At 35.5% G+C, this 21,303-nt stretch overlaps 1 protein-coding gene across 1 annotated transcript; it reads left to right on the forward strand.

Moving 5' to 3' along the window:
• The first annotated feature begins 13,213 nt into the window (after positions 1-13,213).
• Positions 13,214-14,471, forward strand: LOC110675827. The gene has a single exon (XM_021841703.1). The coding sequence runs from the start codon at positions 13,369-13,371 to the stop codon at positions 14,116-14,118; it is 750 nt and encodes a 249-aa protein (XP_021697395.1). The 5' UTR covers positions 13,214-13,368; the 3' UTR covers positions 14,119-14,471.
• Positions 14,472-21,303: the final 6,832 nt, after the last annotated feature.

The raw sequence follows: 21,303 nt of genomic DNA on the forward strand, positions 1-21,303 counted from the left end.
AGCTGTCAGGACGAAAGCATGTGTTATTATATTTTACTTACATATTTGAAAAGAAACAACTCGATTGGCTGGAACATCATAGAACACTCTTATTCTCATGCCGACACTTACAGTGGCGAACCATCCAAAGTTTGTTGAATAAAGTGAACCTTTCGCAAGTCTACACTTGTAGTGTCGAACCAATCAAAGTTTTTTTTTATTACAAAAATAAAGGTAAAAGGGGTGTTCTGAAAATAAAAAAAATTAAACATAAATAATTCATGAATCAGAGTTTGTGTGAACACTCACAGTGACGAACCATTCATAGTTTGTTGAATATTCATATTTACGTCCCACCATTGTAACGATTAAATGTGCAGTCATACATATTTTATAGATTAGAAATAGTAGCATGAAACGAGCTCACCAATTGATCCGTTATCCTTGACTGAGCAGCCACAATCCACTCTCAGCTTCACTCGTTTGCTTGGCTATATAAAAGCACTCAGAAAAAAAAAACTAGCGCACGACCCGAAAAGAAAAAAAAATCTGACGACTGCTCAGGCTTTCTAGACGCACTGCCCAGGAGTAAGCGTCAAGGTCGAAGGATCAAAAAGAACTAACCGATCGCGGCACTTTTCACTTACTCTAACAGAACTAATCGATCAAATCTTTGCCAGAATGTCCCGTTTACCAGAAGACCATTTGCCAGAAGGTACCATTCCACGAAATAGTTGACTTTTCGATTTTGTTCAATTTTTTTTTTTTTTGGCGAAACATACCGGAATCCAAAGATGACCGTAACAATAGTCGGCTTGTGCCCCTATTAATATCTTCAAGAGCACTTAATTCTTATTTTAAGCTTTTCGCTATTGCACAGAATGGAGACAACATAACATTGTTATTCTACATCTTTTATTTTTAACATGAGCATCGCATTAACGTTAATAAGGGGTACCAGGACCCCCGGGCCCCCAAAAAATGTAAAGAAAATGACAATATCGTTGAAACTCGCGTTTAGTATTATACATGAAATTGGTACCATACATTATATTGAACGCGATAAATGCATGTTGAATATAAATTTTCTAAATTTTTGAAGCATTATTGTTTGACAGATATTTGCAATATGTATGTAGTTTTTAAAATTCACCGAAGCACGTTTCAGAATTGGTAGAATTGGTTTGACCGATTTGAAGTCGTATTGCTAATGACGGATTTCACGCCAACTCGACACGCGATTGGCAGTACCCCTTCAGAATTCAATGAAACTTTCTGGATGTCAAAAGTATGTGAAACTAAGATGCTTTGCATATTTTGTTTTTTTTTTCAAAATCGATTTAGACTAACATTTGGAAAGGGTCAAAGTTTTTTTTTAACTTTTTTATAAACCCGTATTATTAAACATTGGTAAGACCTACAAAAAAGTGTTGTATGGGGGACTGTCGTGAAATTTCCTGAAGTTTTAGAAAAAAATATTGAAAAAATAAAAAACATTTTCTACACTGAAAAATAAATGAATCAAAACTTTAAAGTGGATTTAAAATAACGGCCACTTTAGATTTTGATCACCCTTAAGCAAAAAGTTTCATAATTAAATTTACCGTAATCTGGGGTAACATTGTTCAGCGGGGTAACATTGATCGGGATGACTCATCTTGTTAAACGTTCAAATAAAGATTTATTGATGAAACATTTTCGAACCATGAATGGTGCCTCTCTTTCGTATATTCATAAGCTAATGATAATTAAGGTTTTTGCCAAAATTGCGTTTAGTTCATGCGCAAATTTGTCAACTTTTTGAAACAATGATTTCTATCATTTTCACTGACACTACCGAAAATTCATGTCTCACATGAATTCTGCAAACGATGTGATCAAGGAAAATGCGATTCTTACTAAAAATGGCATCGCCGAAAACGATTCCGTTGTCAAATCTTTCATAAGTTTATTCAATTAGGCACCATTAACTAATTACTATTACGAATGTAGAATTTCCTGAAGAAATTGCCTACTTTTAGGCGTATTCCGCGGTTCAAGGTGTTTTTAATTTTGAAATAACTCAAAAAGTAAATGACTTGTAAGAGTTTGGTCTTCATATTCGGCTTCAGGGGCCCTGATTTTAGTAAGTAACGACATTTCCAATATTAGCGAAAGTTGTTTACTTGGGTGATCAATGTTACCCCATATCAGCTGAATCAAAAAATCACTTAAAACATTTATTTAAACATGTTTAAATCTTTCGAAAAACAAAATAAAGTACATAGTTAGGAGTGGTGGGGCCCAGATAGCCGTAGCGGTAAACGCGCAGCTATTCATCAAGACCAAGCTGAGGGTCGTGGGTTCGAATCCCACCGGTCGAGGATCTTTTCGGGTTGGAAATTTTCTCGACTTCCCAGGGCATAGAGTATCTTCGTATCTGCCACACGATATACACATGCAAAAATGGTCGTTGGCATAGTAAGCTCTCAGTTAATAACTGTGGAAGTGCTCATTAGAACACTAAGCTGAGAAGCAGGCTCTGTCCCAGTGGGGACGTAACGCCAGAAAGAAGAAGAAGTTAGGAGTGGTGGGTGCCAGTACTTGTTTTAAAAATATGAAACTTGTAACATTTGTATTGTGAAATGAAAAATTTAAGAAAAACTTAAAAAAATGATCAATGTTACCCCGGATTACGGTACTAAAAGTCGTCCATACATTGCAAATTGGGCATATTTTTGAGAAAAAAATATTTCTAACATCGAATTTTTTAAGTCCAAAATGATTTTTTTATTTTATTTTCATTTCGCTTTAAATAGACAAGTATGATCATATTTTCAAGTGATAAATGAGTTTCAATCACAAAATACAGTCATCTCTCCCTTACTCGATATTGAAGGGACCATAGAGTTAAGGAGGTATCGAGATACAGAACACAGATCCAGTGCAACTTCGTTCCAAGGGACCATCGAGTTAGCCATGAAAACAAACTTTTACTATGGTTCTCTAACTCGATATCGAGATACGGAATATCGAGTAAGGGAGAGTTAACTGTAGATTATATTTGTTTTATTGGGAGTAGTTAAAAGAAATAAAACGGAACTATACAGAGTTTTTTTTTAATAAATACCATTGATTTCGCATCATACCGCTTATGAGAAAATCAACTCCGTCTAACAATCCGATGGGTTTTTTTATGGTTGGAAAGATATCACAATAATATTTCATTTCTTATTTGGTCAAAGCCAATCTTAACAGGTGTCTGGAAAGGGTTAATATTATGCTTATGGAAAAAAGTCGTGGTTTGTTTTTATTTTTATTATTGCTATATATCATGAATATTTACATTATTTTTGGGCTTTACTGAATAAATTGAATATTTTTGGTTCATCCTCTGAATTGGTATACCGTTTGGCTGCAATTTCTGTATCACTATTAGGCATAAAGCAATGATATTTTTGGGTACCAGGGACAGTTTTAACCTTTTCAAACAATTCCACCAACTCCTCTGACATTTTAACATATTGTTCATTAGATATATAACAGAAATTTAATTTGGTGATACATGTATCAGTTTGTTTCACTGCCCAGTCGAATAGTTCTCGCGGAGTTGCGATTGTTTTTTCCATAGTCTTTTGCAAGACTTGCTCTTTTTGCCATTCGCTTGAGAGTGCCACCAATAGCGTCACAGGGGCCTTTGCCGTGGGATGTGGCAAAAAAGTGCCACTCTGCTTCCAATCCATGTATTTTCTTGGAATTACATAAGCTAACAATTTTTTTAAATTTTTATAAATAGCTGCAGCTCCATTTGACTTAAAAATAACTTTTGATTTGTTTAACAAAATTTATTAATTTTGAAATAAATAGCTGAACTGCTACTGTGTCATGGGTCTGATATTATAATAAAACTAACATTTTCCAATTTATTACACAGCGTAACAAAAATGACATTTTTGCGTGTCTCAATGATCAAATTATGTGTCTCTAGTAGATTTGGGGTTGCTGAATCTGGTGCCATTCTCAGAAATGTTCCAGCACGTCTCAATTTTTTGCTACAGGTCGTCAAAGTTGTATAAAACACTGGTTTCATTAATGTTTACATGAAATTTAAAGTACAATTTATCATACTTTTTTGTAATCTAATCCATCGAACATGCAAAATAGAACTTGAATTTTCATTTCAGACATAATTTGATTAAAATTGCGCGATTAAATTTCGATTAAACTGATTTTTTTAACATGCTTGCAGTCTCCATACAAAATATTTCGTTTCTTCTATATGGCAAAATACAACAATTCTCTAAACCATCAAAAATAACTTTTCCGTATCGAAAGTAATACAATCTTTGATGATAAGTATTGTTATACACATAAAGTTTGAATTCTGTGGCAAATTAAGCCAATATATTACCTTACAAGCTGGCAAACTTGCATGCAAGTTGGCTGAAATGGTCATTTTTTGCATTTTCAACAGTCAATATCTCAAAACTTAGACGTGCTATGATATTTCCGAAAACGGCAATGGATTCAGCAACCCTTTATTAAGTGAATAGCGGTATTTTGGTGCTGGAGACAAAAACGTGTTCCGCAGTGTTATTATTTTTTTATGGTAAATCTAGAATTGGTGTATCGTTGCTTGGGAATTATTCCAATGATATCCTTGAGCAGCGTTATAATTTTCAGAAAATTCGCTAATCACCAGTATTTAACCTTGTTTTAAGGAGTCTTTTTTGTTTCGTAGAAAAGCAGACTGTTATTTGCAAATAAAATCATGAGTTATGAGCTTATCAACTTTTTTTTTAGGTAGATAAGAATACAAACATATTCATTATTTCTTATTCATCTGGCGTTTAAAGCAGTTTTTTTTCACAAAACTTTTTCTAGAAGAGATATGGATAAGGTTGTTACATTTCAATGTTTGCAATACTGTTGTGATACCTTTCAAACCATAAAAACCCGTCGGATTGTTAGACGGAGTTGATTTTCTCATAGGCAGAGGCGAAGTCCATTGATTGCCTGCATTTTAAAAACATAACCACGGTATAATTCCGTTTTTTAACTATTCTCAATAAAAAATACAATCTATTTTCTGATTCAAACTCATTTATCACTTGAAAACACAATCATATATGACGGTTTAAAACCAAATCTTTGAAAAAATAAATTTCAGTTTGGGACTTAAAAAATTTGAAGTTAGAAAAACTTTTTTTCCCCAAAATATGCCCAATTTGCAATGTATGGACGTCTTTTAGTAAATTTAATTACGAAACTTTTTGCTTAAGGATGATCAAAATTTGAAATGGCCGTTTTTTTAAATCGACTTTAAAGTTTTGAATACAGTAAGGACCCGATTTTGTCAGCCCCTTGATGAATTTTAGGCTGACAAAATGGGGTACCTGACAAAATCGGGTCATTTTATTTTGTTCGTGTTTTCAAATTTTAACATGTTACATGGTTACATGGACTTTTAAGAGGGCGATGAACATGAGCGTAGCCAGTTTTTTTTTATCAGGGGCTCCCCCCTCCCTTATATTGGTAATATCGATTTTTAACACTTAATAAAAGGCATTGCCATTGCCTCCTCCGGCTACGCCCATGCGTGTATGACATCAAACATCGTCATCAATTTTAATGTAAACGTGATAAAACATGACGATAACAATTTTTTGACAAATTTAAAATAGGCTGACAAAATCGGGTCAAAAAGCTGACAAAATCGGGGGTAGACAAAATCGGGGGCTGACAAAATCGGGTCAGTACTGTATTTATTTTTTCAGTGTACAAAATGTGTTTTTATTTTTTTAATTTTTTTCTAAAACGTCAGGAAATTTCACGACTGTCCCCCATACAACACTTTTTTGTAGGTCTTATCGTTTTCGAGTTATACGGGTTTATAAAAAAAGTTATAAAAAAAACTTTGACCCTTTCCAAATGTTAGTCTAGATCGATTTTGAAAAAAAAAACAAAGTATGTAAAGTATCTTAGTTTTACATAGTCCTCACACCCAGAAAGTTTCATTGAATTCTGAAGGGGTACTGCCAATCCCTTTGTCGGGTTGGCGTGAAATCCGTCTATGGAATATTTGCCACACATTGAGGGGTAAATGATCATTTTAGAGCGTTTCCAAGATAGCTTTCACTGCCTTCGAAAAAATGCCTTATTTTTGGAGAAGCTCTATGTTATACATTTCTTGACATTCTCAAATGATAAACATGTCAAATATGGTTCGAAATATCTTCAAAACAAAGCCTAAGGTATACTCTTTCGAATGAGACCGGTTGAGAAAGATTTGGTCAAGATTTAGTAAAGGAACTGCATTTTCTATAGAACAAACTTCACGAAATTTGAAAAATTCAAAAGGGGTAATTTCAGCTGACATCTCTCCAGGTCACATGCTGTGAAAAATCTAAATATACACCGATCGATCTGAAGCTTTGGGGGATTGTTATTCCATACTGAAGAGATGCGAGAAGGAATTTGCAAACTTCATTTTTTTTACTTTTGGCCAGCCTTGGGTCACTGGTTTCAGCGAGAATTGCTCATATTATTGATTGATGATTGTTTCCTATGGAAGCGCTCGCAAAATTTCTATTTCTGGCCCACAGTGGACAGAAGAAAAACGTTGAGTTATCAATCAAGAGCCACATTTACGCAACTTCGAAACATGCCCCTTTCTGCTATGTACGGCGAGGTGTTTGATGTCAGCAGGGAATTGCGCTTCTCTGATGATTACATTAACCGAGTTGGTGCGGATCGCCAAGAATGCAGTTCGACAGATGTTCTTAGCGTTGTTGCATAATTACGTTGGCACGATGCGTGGTTCTGAAGAAAACGGTTTTCTCGCTTATCGTGTTTCAGAAATCAGTAGGTAGGTAGGGTAGGTGTTCTTTTAGTAGACAGTCCTGTATAATCGTACTAGTGAATATTTACGACCGGTTTACTATAAATCATTGCACAGTATGTTGTGCAATGACGGTTTGTAGCTATTTATCGAAGTACTATAAATTCATATTTTATTTTGTCCAAAAATATATCGAAATAAATAGTTTATATTTGTTCTTAGCCGATCAAGTATTGGTACATCGACCCTAAAGGATGTTATTCTACGGTTGAAGCAAATAACATGCGTACCTTGACATTGTTTCGCACTGTAATCAAATGGACTAGGACCGGTTATTCAAGAAAGTGTACTTGTTGGTCAGTACGAAATTGTAATCAGCGGTTCTTCAGTATGAAAAACTGCTGCAACTGAACACGGATGATTATGGGAACGAAGCACAACACGAACATAATGATAAATTAAGGCGGGACGGTAGCTTATCAGTCATCAGCACATGGGATACGGTTTGAGAAGCATTTTCAATTTTCATCCTGTGGAGGAAAACCGTAGTCCGTGGAGCTGTCTTTTTTTTCAAATTCTTTATTATTATTATTCCAACCATTACATTCATTTCTTATATCTAGGTGTTCTATGTTATTAGACAACACTAGCATCCTAATTTGGTTTCACAACATAAAACTTTCACTAACATTTTGTTAACAACATATTACATTGCATTTGCTGTGTAGCAATTCAGAATTTTTACAAGTGAGTTGATTTCAACTGCTTATAAGAAAAAAGAAAAAAACGTTTTTTATTTACTTAACTTGACATAACGTACATATATAACGCATTGATCGTGGCAATAGAAGATTGCAACGATTTTTTGTCTAAAATTATTAATTAATTTGACATTTGTTCCATGGTTTCAACATTGGATATTCTATGTAACTCATTGGTACTATACCAGGGAGGAAGCCTCAGCATCATTTTCAAAATTTTAATTTGTATCCTCTGCAGAGCTTTCTTTCTGGTATTACAACAGCTAGTCCATATTGGTACAGCATACAACATGGCTGGCCTGAAGATTTGTTTGAACTTCAAAAGCATGTTCGTTGGACAGACAAAGTTTTGATTTTCTATTAATAAAGGGATAGAGATATTTTACATATTTGTTACATTTGGCTGTTATGCCCTCAATGTGATTTTTGAAAATTAATTTTTCATCTAGCATGAGCCCTAGATACTTAACTTCATCTGACCAATTTATTGGAACCCCTCTCATCGTGACAACATGTCTACTTGAAGGTTTCATTTTTGCCAGTATGAAGAAAATATATCTTTTGCAATCTTCTACATATGACACGCAAGTTTCGTCCTTTGGTAGAGAGGCCTGTGTCATCCGCAAACAAGGATTTTTGACATCCCTGAGGTAATTCTGGTAAGTCAGATGTGAAAATATTGTATAATATTGGTCCCAAAATGCTGTGTTGTGGAACACCAGCTCTTACAGGAAGGCTTTAAGACTTGGATTTCTCATAAATAACCTGAAGTGTACGATTTGTCAGATAACTGTGGATTATTCTAACAATGTAATATTGGTAGATTTAAGTTTTTTTTAAATTTTACAATCAAACCTTCATGCCAAACACTATCGAATAGTTTTTCTATATCTAGAGAGTAAGACCTGTAGAATGCCTTCAGATTTGTTGAAACGAATTAAATTTGGTACACGTAAAAGTTGATGAGTGGTCGAACATCCATGTCGGAATCCAAACTGTTCGTTGGCAAAAAAAAAATCGTTGGAGGGGACCATAATTCTGTTCAAATTGACCTTTTCAAAAAGTTTAGTGATGGATTGGTACATCCTTGGCATTTTTTCCAATTGTCAGGAAAATATGCCAACAGAAGCCATTTGTTAAATATTATAATCAAGAATAATAAGCTACTTTCTGGAAGATTCTTGATGAGGATGTAAAAATTTTCATCGTCGCCAGGGGCTTTCATATTTTTGGTTTTTTAATAAAAGTTCTCACTTCTTCCAAGTCAGTTTCCCGGGAATTTTTGAAAACGTTTTTTTCATTGAGAATGTTTTTGAAGTCCTGAGCTAGTCCTTTCTATTGGACTTATCAAGTCCAATAGAAAGGACTAGCAAGTCTCAAATTAAAATTGTGCGCGCTTTAAAACTGCATAGCAAATTTTTAAATCCTCACGTTTTTAAGACGGATCAAGAGTTCAATTTTCTATGAAAACGGATTTGAATTGTAGTGGCTTCAACAATAGAATGTGTTAAAGTTTCAAGAGTTTTATATGATATCGCCGAAACCCCCTTTTAAACCTCACGGTTTTCTTCTCTTGATAGCGGGCCATTCTCACTGTATCCACCCCCATTGATGTCACCTTTACTTTGCTTTCAAAACTTGACCACCCACCAGTATGTTGTGTGTGTGCATGATTGCCGCAGCAATCGATCTTTGTTTAAATCGAACGTTAACTATCTTACATTATTTAACCCTAACACCATACCAATCAACTAACAAGTTACCGTTCGGTAACAACACGTTTTATATTTTCAGTTAGAAACGATTAAATCATCTAAAAATCCACCGAAACACAAAAATCTCAAATATAAAATATAAAATTTATGATAAGGCTGATACAAATAATAATTTATTTTTTTTTAGTTAGATTTAAGATATATCTTGATGGTCAAACATTCAAAAATATTTTAAATGTGAAAGTTATTGAAATTTCACATATGGCCAAATAGAGAACCACTATGGCCATAACTGGTACACTTTCCCTATCATTAAAAATAAAAATTATAAAAATTACTTTTTTTTCATTTATATTTTTTTGTTCCTTATTTATTTTTTCCTGTAATTTTGCAAATAATTATTTTTACTTTTCCACGTTAAGCCATAAAACTGGTCCTGGACTTAGGTTGGTGGCTATTCAATTTTACTCTCATTTGACAGCCGCCCTTTACCCTTGGAGTTCAGTGTATGGATGGATAAGTCAATTTGTCGGTTTTTCCATTCTTCACTCCCTTCAAAAGATCATATTTTTCATTCGATGGCTAAAAAACATGTGTTTTCTTCTTTTAGCCTTCAATAAATGGTGTCAAGGTACATCTAAAAATGTAAGGACCCGAGGAGGAAAGAATAACTCGCCAATAACTTATACATACCATATTTTGGTATCATACCACAATTAGGTATTATTCAGTTATCAATACCTCATTTTGGTATTATAATGGTATTTGAAAAAAAATGTTTAAAACAATTAAAAATACTTCATTTTGGTATTCGACAGCTATTGAGGACTGCTGGAGATATTGAACTAGTATTGAAATATTTCACTTTTGTATGAAAATCCATCAAGTATTATTTAGGTATTACAATACCTGATTTAATTATCAGCTTGGTATTTGTAGAACATCCAGAAGGTATTATTTGAGGTATTTCACCTCTTATGCAGGGCTCATTCATACCTCATTCAGGATGTAAGTATTGGAAATTATCTGGTATGGAATACCTCAATTTGGTATTCAGTAGTTATTTTCTTTTGCTCGGGGAGCATTGCATCCGAAATAAGCGATTGTTGCTCGACTCGATAGTAAGTATCCATTGTTTTGATCTAGGCAGACCAATTTCTTATTGGTTGTTTCCTTGATGTTTCGCACATAAAAGCAATTCCCAGCTAATAAGTTTATTTTTTTGCGAAAATATCTCCTTTAGTTGATCATCGTTTTCAAAGATACCAAATTTTTCATCACTGGACTTCAATATAGGCGAATAAATCATTTGCCGACTAGCGCCATCATGAGAATCAATTCCGATGTAAGAAGGATTTAGGCGCATAGCTTTATTTGGATTTACTCAGTGGACTGATATATAAGCGAATGCCCGGTGCCCGGTAGTGCCATTTAGGTGATTTTCGAAGTAATAAGTTTCCAGGCGAATAGGTCTCATTTAGTTCTTCAACTTTGTCAAAGACATTAACTTTGTATCCAATCACAGGATTGAGATATAAGCAAATAAAATGTTTGTCTACTAGCGCCACCTTGAGAGAGTTTTTCAAACTACTATGTTTCTGGGTGAATAGATCCCGAAGACACCAATTTAGAATCTCATCGCTGGACTGAGATAAAAAAATGACCAGTGTTGTGAGTGTTTTCCGAACTAATAAGGTTCTAGTCGAATAGGATTCATTTAGTTGTTCAACATTTTTTGTTCGGATCAGCGAGAATAGACTGTCCGGTGAATCCCTCGACAGCTTGATACTGCAAAAGCTCAGACAGATGTCAATGTCAAATATGAAACCTATATGGGTGAACTGAGGTTGCAAGAACTATACCTATAACATCGAAACGTGCAAGCCATATGCGATTGGATGTGATTTACTGCCTGTGAATTATCTGTGTATTGAATAAGAATTTCGGTGAATTCGTATAAATAGTAGAAGCCTTTATGATATAGATTGTGCGTAAAAGTTGGTAAGTGCGCATAAAAAGCACGATCCGTAAATGCTGACTAAAATTTCATTATTTCATAAACTACAGGTTAGCTTCGATACAGACAATTGATGCGATTTATGAAAGACATTCCCATATATAAGCTCAAATTATCGTAAGTCTTCGTAACCTTTTGCTTTGAACTAAATTATCTAAATTGTATAACTATCTACAGTAGGATCTGCGGAAAGAAAATTATCTGAATTTGTATCTGAATTAATGTAAGAAACATGATTATTCCTAACCTTAATCAAACACTGAACTAAAATATAACGTATATTTACAGCTTTGAGCGTAATAACCAAAATCGCTTCAGAGAAGTTTTTCATCGCTCCCACAATCCGAAAATTGTCCAAAATACAAACTTTGTATCTAGTCACTTGACTGAGATATTACCAAAGTAAAATCTTTGCTTACTAGCGCCATCTAGTGAATGTTTTCCAAACTAAAAAGTTTTCGGGTGAATAGATCTCATTCAGTTGAACACATTTGTCGAAGACACCAATGTCTCAAAACTGAACTGAGATATGAACAATCAAAATGTTCGACCACTAGCGCCATCTTTTGAGTGTTTTCTGAACTACACCCGATTCTGTTTTTGCACGGATTTATTTTACACGGCCGTGTAAAAAAAGTTTCCATACATTTTTTTCCGCCAAAACATTATTTTTGCATGAAACGTCGAGAACTGGTGTTACTTTTTTTTGCACGGTTTTTGAAATTTTGAACTGAAAACTTTTTTTGCACGGTACGCATCCCCCGTGCAAAAACAGAATCGGGTGTAATAAGGTTTTAGGCGAATAGGTCTCATTTAGTTGATCAACTTTATCGAAGACACCATTTTATAAGCGAATAAATTTTTGGCTCACTAGCGCCATCTTGGGAGCGTTTTCCGAATTTATAAGGTTTATAGTTTATAAAGTTTATGCGTATAGATATTATTGAGTTTTTCAACTTTGTCGAAGACACCATTTTTGTATCTCATAATTGGACTAAGATATAAGCAAATAAAGTTTTTGCTCACTAGTGCCATCTTGGGAGTGTTTTCCGAATTCATAAGGTTTTATGCAAATAAATATTATTTAGTTGTTCAACTTTGTCGAAGACACCAAATTTTTATCTCATCGCTGGACAGAGATATAAACGAAACAAATATTTATACGTCGGAAAGTTGTTTCATATGTTGCTTATATATGCAACATTTGTTGGCGTCTGTGCGCCACCTGGTGAGTTCATTCTGAATTAAAATAGTTACCAAGTGGAAGTCAGCAGTCCTGTGATCAACTTTGCAGAAGACAGTTTTCTCGTAAAAATCTTTATTTTCAAGATATTTGCACTACAAGTACTGTCCTATTTATAGGACGCTGGGCGTTCGGGGCTTCTGTCCTATTTTTAGGACGCTGGGCGGATATGGGTTAATCCCATCAATAGTGCTTACCCCATTTATTATAGTTATTTTATTTGACTGTAAAAATAAAAAAAAACATTGGTAAAAAATCGCTATGTTCTCCTAAAATATCGACTCGCAAGGAGAGGATTATTACTATACAGTATTGGCATAAACAGACACGGTCAATTTATTTACGGTAAGGAAACGGTAGCATGACTTTTGCATGATGTACCATCAATATACATCATCTCAACATCGATTAATGGTGCAAACGTTCTCACAGCATCACACCTTCCGAGTTCTGCTCTGACCCAAATTTTCGCGTTCATCCACCAAAACATAACATTCCCCTCCATTTATGCTGTCGAGAAAAACATCTCTCACTCTCTCTCGACTCGTTATCCTTTGGTCCTGCGAGGAAAATCTCTCACAGCATCTCTGTTTGTATCCATCGGGCGCTCGGGCTGGAATTCATCTCCAGCACAGTTCGGGAATTTACGTCCCTGTTCACGATGTTGGGTGGATGCCTATAAAAGAAACACGGATGTTATGAATCCAATCATTTCCTAACGGATATTACTAGAGATCACTTTTAGTGCAATCAGAAGCAAATAGTTGAACTGTTCAGAGAGATAAACGGTTTACAGTGTTGATGTGCTTTGGATTACAATTGAAGCAAGAAGAATGTTGACCTGTGAGAAGATGGATAACAATAACCTGTCCCCGAGCACTGGGATTACTACCGGGGCAGGTCTGAACAACAATAATAGCAGAGAAAATATCTACATCGATATTCCAACGCCTTCGACCAGAAGTGTTTCGCCACTGTCGTCTGCCTCACCGGGAAAGGATAAATCGTTCGGGTTTTTTCACAACATCTACCGGAAGATAAGTTTGAAATCCAACGACGAAATCAGCATCAGTGCTCACGAAGAAGACTCTCGTAGTTCCTCGGTAGATTCGTGTTCCTCACTCAGTGATCGTCTGCAGGAACCACCAAAGCAGCGTAGATCTAGTCCTTGCGTTAAACTAGCCGATCAAATCTCCTCGTTGGACACCTCAGGCACTTCTTCGGACTCAGTGAATAATTCGGACAAGCACGGAAGGGCCACCAGGCGGTCTTCGGTTCGTAAACTGCTGGAGAGCCTATCGATCGGGACTCCACCAAGGGCGCGGTCACTTTCCTGCAGTAGCACTTCAGTGAACTTCCTCAGTCAGAAAAGCCTTAAACAGAAGGCCGAATCGAAAGCGTCGCTGTTCAGCTCAAACAGTGCCTCGGCCACCACAACGACCAACACCAATGCCAGTAGCAAACCTCCGCCAAAGAAGATCCTCCGTCGGCCCGTTTCCTACACCTACATCCGGGGAATCTCCGGACTGCCAACGCAACGTGTTCCCAGGTCTTCGATCTGCTGTAGCTACTACTCACGCTAGGTGGATCTAGAGGTCCTCAAGCGTCACAATGTCGCCATATCAACACTTTTACGGACCTAGGGATAGTTGTAGTTAATTTCGGAGGAAACGCCGCAGAGCAGCAGAACGAACTTCAGTGACTGATTTGTGCTTGTATGAATGAGAAGTGTTTTTAAGGACTTTGGAACAAATACTACTCAATTGGCATTCGGTACCTTGCAAATTTGATACTTTTTTATGCGGCCACTGATTGGACTATTGTGTTAAGTAGTTTGTAAAAGCGGAAGATTCAGAAACGAAATTAAGTGATGAACTGAGGAGACATGGACTTACGTGGAAACCCGGACGATTAAAGTGCAATTACATACTCTTCATTGATAGAGTGCACCCCGCATTCGAAGCTTATGGAATAAAACTAAAACAAAATTGACCAATACAATTAATTGATATGATACGGTAGAATCAAGTGGATACCTTTATTTGGATGATAAGTGATCTAGCTAAGCTTACTATTAGTGTTAATTAATAAGCGGTACGAATGATGAAATGAGTGTGTGCTGTAAAATTGGTAGTCAAAAAAAATCGAGCTCAATTCAAGATAATGTGTAGGGACGGATGTAACGGTGTAAGGACTACATAGAGCTGAATAAAACACCAACAAATTCTAAACTTTGTGTTACAAAGAGTTATAATGATTGCTATTCTTAGATAATGCATTACACAGTTGTGTTTCCCTATGTCGTTTCGTCTACTTCTCTTGACGTTACTATCTTGTAAAAATAATCTGAGCAAAAAATATCAACAGTAAATATTGACTTGTCACTGCACTAAAGTTCGAGTTGATCTCGTTTCTTGTAGATAATTTGAAAACATCAAATAAAACTAAAAATTAAAATACTACATGAACGTTCTCTATCCGAAAATCCAAATAGTATAGCCAGTGCCGGATTTGGGCTTCGGGCGGCCAGGATCAGATCTCGTAAAGGGGGAAGAGGAGAAGTATAATCTTCTACCAAGTTTTGCATTTTATCTAAGTGAACCAATTTGCAGAATCATGCCTTATTCTAAACATTCAAATTTAAAATATATTCTAATTTGAAAACTATGACAGTTTTTTAAAAGTATTTGTTTTAATAGTGTCCTAACTCTTGAATAGAATTTGTTCAATTTATAATAAATCAAATTTAAAGTTATTCATAAGATGTAGTTCAAATTTTAGGTCAATCGATTCGTTAGAAGCTGTTATACAGTTCCCTAAACTTGACCATCTTTGTATGAAAATCGACCTTGATGTACTTTATTTTTTGCAGTACTGTATATTCTACGTTTTATATTTAAATTTTACGCTAAGCCTTTACTGAATTCAAAGAAAACTTCATCAACTACGGAACACAAAATACAAAAGTATTTAAAAATAATGACGACCGCGTCACAAAAGAATTTCCCTTATGCTTCAAGTTTCTGATAGAATTGCAAATATGTTTAAATTTTGAAGATCTGATAGGAACAAGATAAACTCTTCGAGCAGTGGTTTACCGGTTTAGCCGTATTTTTTAGAATCTTGCAAAAAAAAACGTTGAACGCATTTTTATTCAAAGATTTTTTAAAAACTATCTAGAGAAGAATTTTGAAGATTTTGGCTTAACATCCATGAAATTTTTTGTGTTATATTGAAGAATGATAGTTTACCAATCATACTGTATGATTCAGATATTAGGTAAAGAGCTTGAGCTTGAGCTTGAGCTTGATTGGCCGCCCGTGGATGGTACTCCAGTATAGCCAGATCAGCTGCACTTACACAAGGAACCTACCGAATGACTGTTTGGGACTAACAGACACCACAGAACAGGTAGGAAAGATGACAACGAAAACAGCTGCCAAAATAAACGCAAAACTAGCGCACCTGGTGGCGGCGGGCAAGCTTTTTACACTTTAAATTTGTCTAAAAATGTATAGAATTAGGCAAGTAAACTCGTCTAAATATTTTTTTTTTATAATTTTTACTCCAAGGTTGATAAAAAAACCAAGGTGATCTACAGAAGGAGCGGTATGTTTTCATTAAATTAAAGGGTAATGCAAAATGATTTTGCATTTCCTTTCTGTTTTAGTAATCAAATCCTACAATAGTTTATTCAAATGAATTTAAATATGAACGTGTGGGCATTTTTTTTTATAAATTAACTAATTTTAGTTTTCAATAACTGTTCGGAAATTTCATTAACAGTTCCGTTTAAATTTGAGTTTTGTGATAACTCAAAAGTTTATTTATGAAATGTTGATAGATTTCAACTGATCAAATTTAAAGTTATTTTTAAGCTGCGGTGAAATTTTAAATAAATATTGGATGATATTTGATCAAGGGGAGATGATTTAATAGTTTGCGTCCATTATGATACAACTACTGATTATATTTCATTAAAACCGTCAATTTAGTCATTTGTTACATTTATGTCATTTTTAAACCGAAAATTTGAAAGTATGCAAACAGCCAGAAAAAGCATAACATTAAGAATAACATGTCTATACACGGAAAAAAAAATCTCTGGTAAAAATTACAATTTTAGCTGACTATGCTCATTCTTAAAACTACCATGGAATATCATGCCATTTTACCATGTTTACGGTACAGTCCACCATATTACCGGAACATTCGACAGAAATCGTTTGCACCAATCTAATTTCGACTAAATCAAAGCATAACAATGAAATCAAGCGCATTTCTTGTCTGTTTAAAATTTACGGTGCGAGCGCATAAGTTAATCCCCTAAAATGGTAGTTTTTACCGCACATTTTTTTTTTTGCGTGTAGTGGTTTCAATTATAAGCGGAAGAAACTTTTTGTTCTGATAACTGCTAAAAAACAGTGTAATACAAAATATGTTTTGTGCAGGAAAAAAAAATCATAATTAAAGTTAGTGTTTTTTAACTCATAAGAAAATTAAATTATGTTGAACAATAATTGCAGTATTTTCTAAATATATTTTATTTAAAAATATGAGATTACGTCGAATCAGTTCAGTGCCATACTGAACAAGTGCAGTTAAGACACCTAATCGATCTGACACATTGTGTATTTCTTTCATTACTGGACTGCCAAGTGCGAAAATGCGAATAAAAGTGCGGGATGGCATCAAATCATGTTGGTGTCTTCAGAGCATTTACTTTTCGGACTACGATGAATAACCCCGCTGAAGACACTGACTCAATTTGATGCAATCGCGCTTTTTTATTAGAGTTCCCGCACTTGTTAAAACTTCGTACTTTTACTGGCCATTTTCGTACTTTTATTCGCCATCCCACACTATTGAAAAAAACTTGGGGATAAATGACTCAATATTAGTGTAAATTCCATCAAATAACCAAACAAAACCAGCAACAAAGACATTCGCTAAGTTTTTCATCTGATTTTGTAAAACGCGATTCTGGTTGAATACAGGAATTCGGTCATCGGTTTGCCCTTCCTGGCTCTGCAACATACGTCAGCCATTGTACTCAGGCTAGATAGCGCTATACAACGTGCCAGATTTGGTGACCAACCTTTTTTCTGCATTCCAAACTATTTAGTGGTGCCGGAGCAAAGTAAAGTTATATTCATTTAATTCAACCGAATTAAATAAGATAACACCGTGTCAAATTAATCAACCTTGCACTCCTCTAAAAATTGTGCAAATTTCAGATGGACAGCTGTTTTTTCTGCTCCATTTACATCATAGCAATTAGAGTTTTCAATCCCGGGAACATTTCCCGGGAAATGAGATTTCCCAGGATTCCCGTTTCCCGGGAAATAATTTTCTGCTTCCCGGGATTCCCGTATTTCCCGAGAAGCTCTACACGCAAACAAATTTTGTTGTATAATCTACCGAATCCATGGTAGAATTAAGAACTGCACCAACGATTTTCAACCAACTACAAAAATCTGTTTACTTTACTATAATCTAGTAAAAATCACTGATCAGTGAAGTAAATGTGACCATGTCCATAGTAGCATTCTCTACAAAGCTTTATTTTTCAATCCGAGACATCCACCGTGCAACACAGTGTGGTCAAAAGTATACTGCCAAACTTGTCAAATCAAGATTTTTTATAGTTATTAATACTGCAGCTCTAGTTAAATAAACCGAATATATTTTCTTGTGTAGTGATGTTGACTGTGTTTTCGTAGAGTTGACAGATTAATGTAGTCGGTTGAAAATCGTTGGTGCAGTTCTTAATTTTACCATCGATTCAGTAATTTCTACAATAAAATTCATTTCAGTGTATTTTCATGAAGAATTCTGAAGATCATCTATATTCAGATAAAAACCATCGTTCAATTTACTCTTCATTCATTGAGCTGATTTTCGTAATCGTTATCTTCTCGTAATAGTTATCGAAAGTTGCATATATTCAAAAATGCATTTTGAAATATTGGCTGTTGAAAATGAAAAATTTGACATTATCAGCCAACGTGCATGCAAGTTTAAGTTTAGGCAATTTATTTGCTTAATATACCACAGAATTCAAACTTTATGTGTATAACAATACTTATCAGCGAAGTTCATAATACTATCTCAAAAGTTATAGAAAAGTATTGTATTTTACCATATAAGAGAAACGAAGAGTTTTGTATAGAGACTACAAGCATGTTGAAAAAATTGATTTAATCAAAATTTTATCGAGCAACTTCAATATAATTATATCTGAAATGAAACTTGAAGTCCTATTTTGCATGCTTGCTGGACTAGATCACAAAACATTTTGATGAATTATATCTTTGATTTCATGGAAACATCAATTAAACCAGTGTTTTTTTACAACTACACAGTTGTAAAGTGTAGCTAAAATTTGTGACGTGCAGGGACATATTTGAGAACGGCATTAGATTCAGCTACCCCAAATCTACTAGAGACACATAATTTAATGTTTGAGACACGCAAAAATGTCATTTTTGTTACGCTGTGTAACAGTCTCAATTTTCAACGAAAGACTAGTTGGTTTTTGATTTAATGTTCGAAAAGATTGAATTAATGTTGGGCAATATCATTTGAACTTTATACGGTTTGTCTAGAATGACCTGCACATGGATTTTTGCTTAAATTTATAAAGTTTTTTGTTTCAAATCGTAGCATAGAACGAAACCAAAAGATTTTTTTTTTTGAGAAACATAAACAAATTACTTATTAAAAATTAATAACCGTACACATTTACTGGTCTAAATTATAATATACATATGCATGGATAATTCAAAAACATTCCATCAAATTAGCATGATGTTCACGGTTTTCATGAATTTCCCGGGATCCCGGGAATTCCCGGGAAATGAAAAATTTCATTCCCGTTTCCCGGGAAGTCAAATCCCGCGAAAATTGAAAACTCTAATAGCAATCCTTTGAAGGAAAACTATAAACAAAATGCAATGAGCCTCTGTACGTGCCATACATTCCTTTGTTCTTTTGACTTTTACTGTGTACCGTGTATTGGTGCTGTCTCGCTCTCTCACGGGCAACTTGAAAACAGGGCACACAGTAAAAGTCAAACGTGGTTTACCATGCATAGGCTCATGCAGTGGAATTGAACATCGAACTATTTCAACTACATCCTTTACGAGAGAGTAAAGGGTCAAACACAATGCAACGGCATTACGGCAAGAACGGCAAAACGGCAACACCGACTAGGATGACATTTCAATGTTTTGTTCAATGTCGACTCAATCATTTTCAACATGGATTTGACAAATAGAGTGTAGGTCAAGATGGGCTTGCCGTTTTGCCGTTGTACCGTGCTGCCGTTCACATTGTGTTTGGGGCTTAAGTGCGATCGTATTAGGCATTTCACGGCTTAATTCTCTCTCTTTTGCTCTTCAACGAATCATGAAAACAATGGTGCCAGTACCTGCTAACTTTGACAGGAACTGGCACCGTTGTTTTCAGATTTCTTGGAGGAGGGAAAGAGAGCGGTTTTCTGATGACGTCACCGTGCAATGGGCAATTGGAAGAGCCGTGGTGTGCTTGTTTTTTTTTTTTTTAAACACTCGTCAAGCAAAAATTGTGTGCCGCAACAAGTAGTAAAACTTTTTGTTCGACATCTGGATAATTAGTACCAAGGCGGTTTTAATTATCTAAGGTGTCCCATTATGCTCACTTTGTGGAGAAAACCAGGCAGGGTAGGTGAGGAAGGGCTGGCCGTTTTGTTTACAAACATCTGTGACAGATAGTCGAGAGATTGATTCCTGATTGGTTGGAGAAACAGTGTTGTCAAGAATTATTCTACTCTGTTCGCCCCTTCTCCGTGTGTGCTCTACTCCTTTCTTTCTCTTTTTATAATTTTGTACGCACTATTGGCAGCACGACTGGTCTCAGTTTCAGCATCATCCAGGCCAGGCAGTAATGTTTGTAAACAAAACGGCCAGCAAGTTAAAGATGGCCTCCTAGTCGCTTTCGCCAAGTGTTTACACCTTACTCTGGCTACAGAGTAAAATGCACACACCTTGATTAGTACTTTTAACGATGAAAGAAAAAGGTGTGCACGATTGAAATCAGCGTTTTCTTTTTCAATATAATTATTCAATGACAAATTCATTCACTGTGCTCCAAGGGGCCGGGGGAGGTTGGTAGTTGTTGTTTCAGGTTGAAAGCTTCAGTCGCACATCATGGATATTACCACACCAACTATCTTACACATCCCCAGAGATAATTTTGACACAAAAGGATGCAAAAAGCCAATATCAGCGGAAAAACGTTCATTTTGAAATTCAAAACGTGTCGGGCTTTTGTTGGCAAATGTTTTGATTTAGGTGCACTGCAAGGCTGCAACGCTTACTGTGCTGTCGGATCAACGGTGATGACATAACGTCAAACAAATTATACGAGCGAATGAGATCATTTTAGACGAGATCAACGTCAGTATCTTGCACTGTGAATTGCAATGGAGCAAACAATGCTTTTTTCGCCTACTTGTCTTCACATTTTCTCGTACTCTAGCCGAAAATCACTAATTGTTCTAGGATGGCTATCTGTTCTGTGCAGACACCCTCAGTGTATAAGTGCTAGTGATCTTCTATTTTTAGGCAATAATGACGCCTGCCCCGTCAGAATGCAGACCAATGTGCGGAAGGGGAAGGAAATGATGTTTCACTTATACTAGTACGACTGCATCTACGCCAGTTCATGCGGAGTGTATGGATTGGGGGAAAGGCATGGCAGAGAGGTTTGCTTTTGTGGTTAGCAGA

The sequence above is a fragment of the Aedes aegypti genome, chromosome 2 (genome assembly GCF_002204515.2).
Source record: "Aedes aegypti strain LVP_AGWG chromosome 2, AaegL5.0 Primary Assembly, whole genome shotgun sequence".
NCBI classification, from domain to species: Eukaryota; Metazoa; Arthropoda; class Insecta; order Diptera; family Culicidae; genus Aedes; species Aedes aegypti.

Coding starts and splice junctions, on each gene's coding strand:
- LOC110675827 (XM_021841703.1), top strand. CDS start 13,369: ATGTTGACCTGTGAGAAGATGGATAACAATAACCTGTCCCCGAGCACT.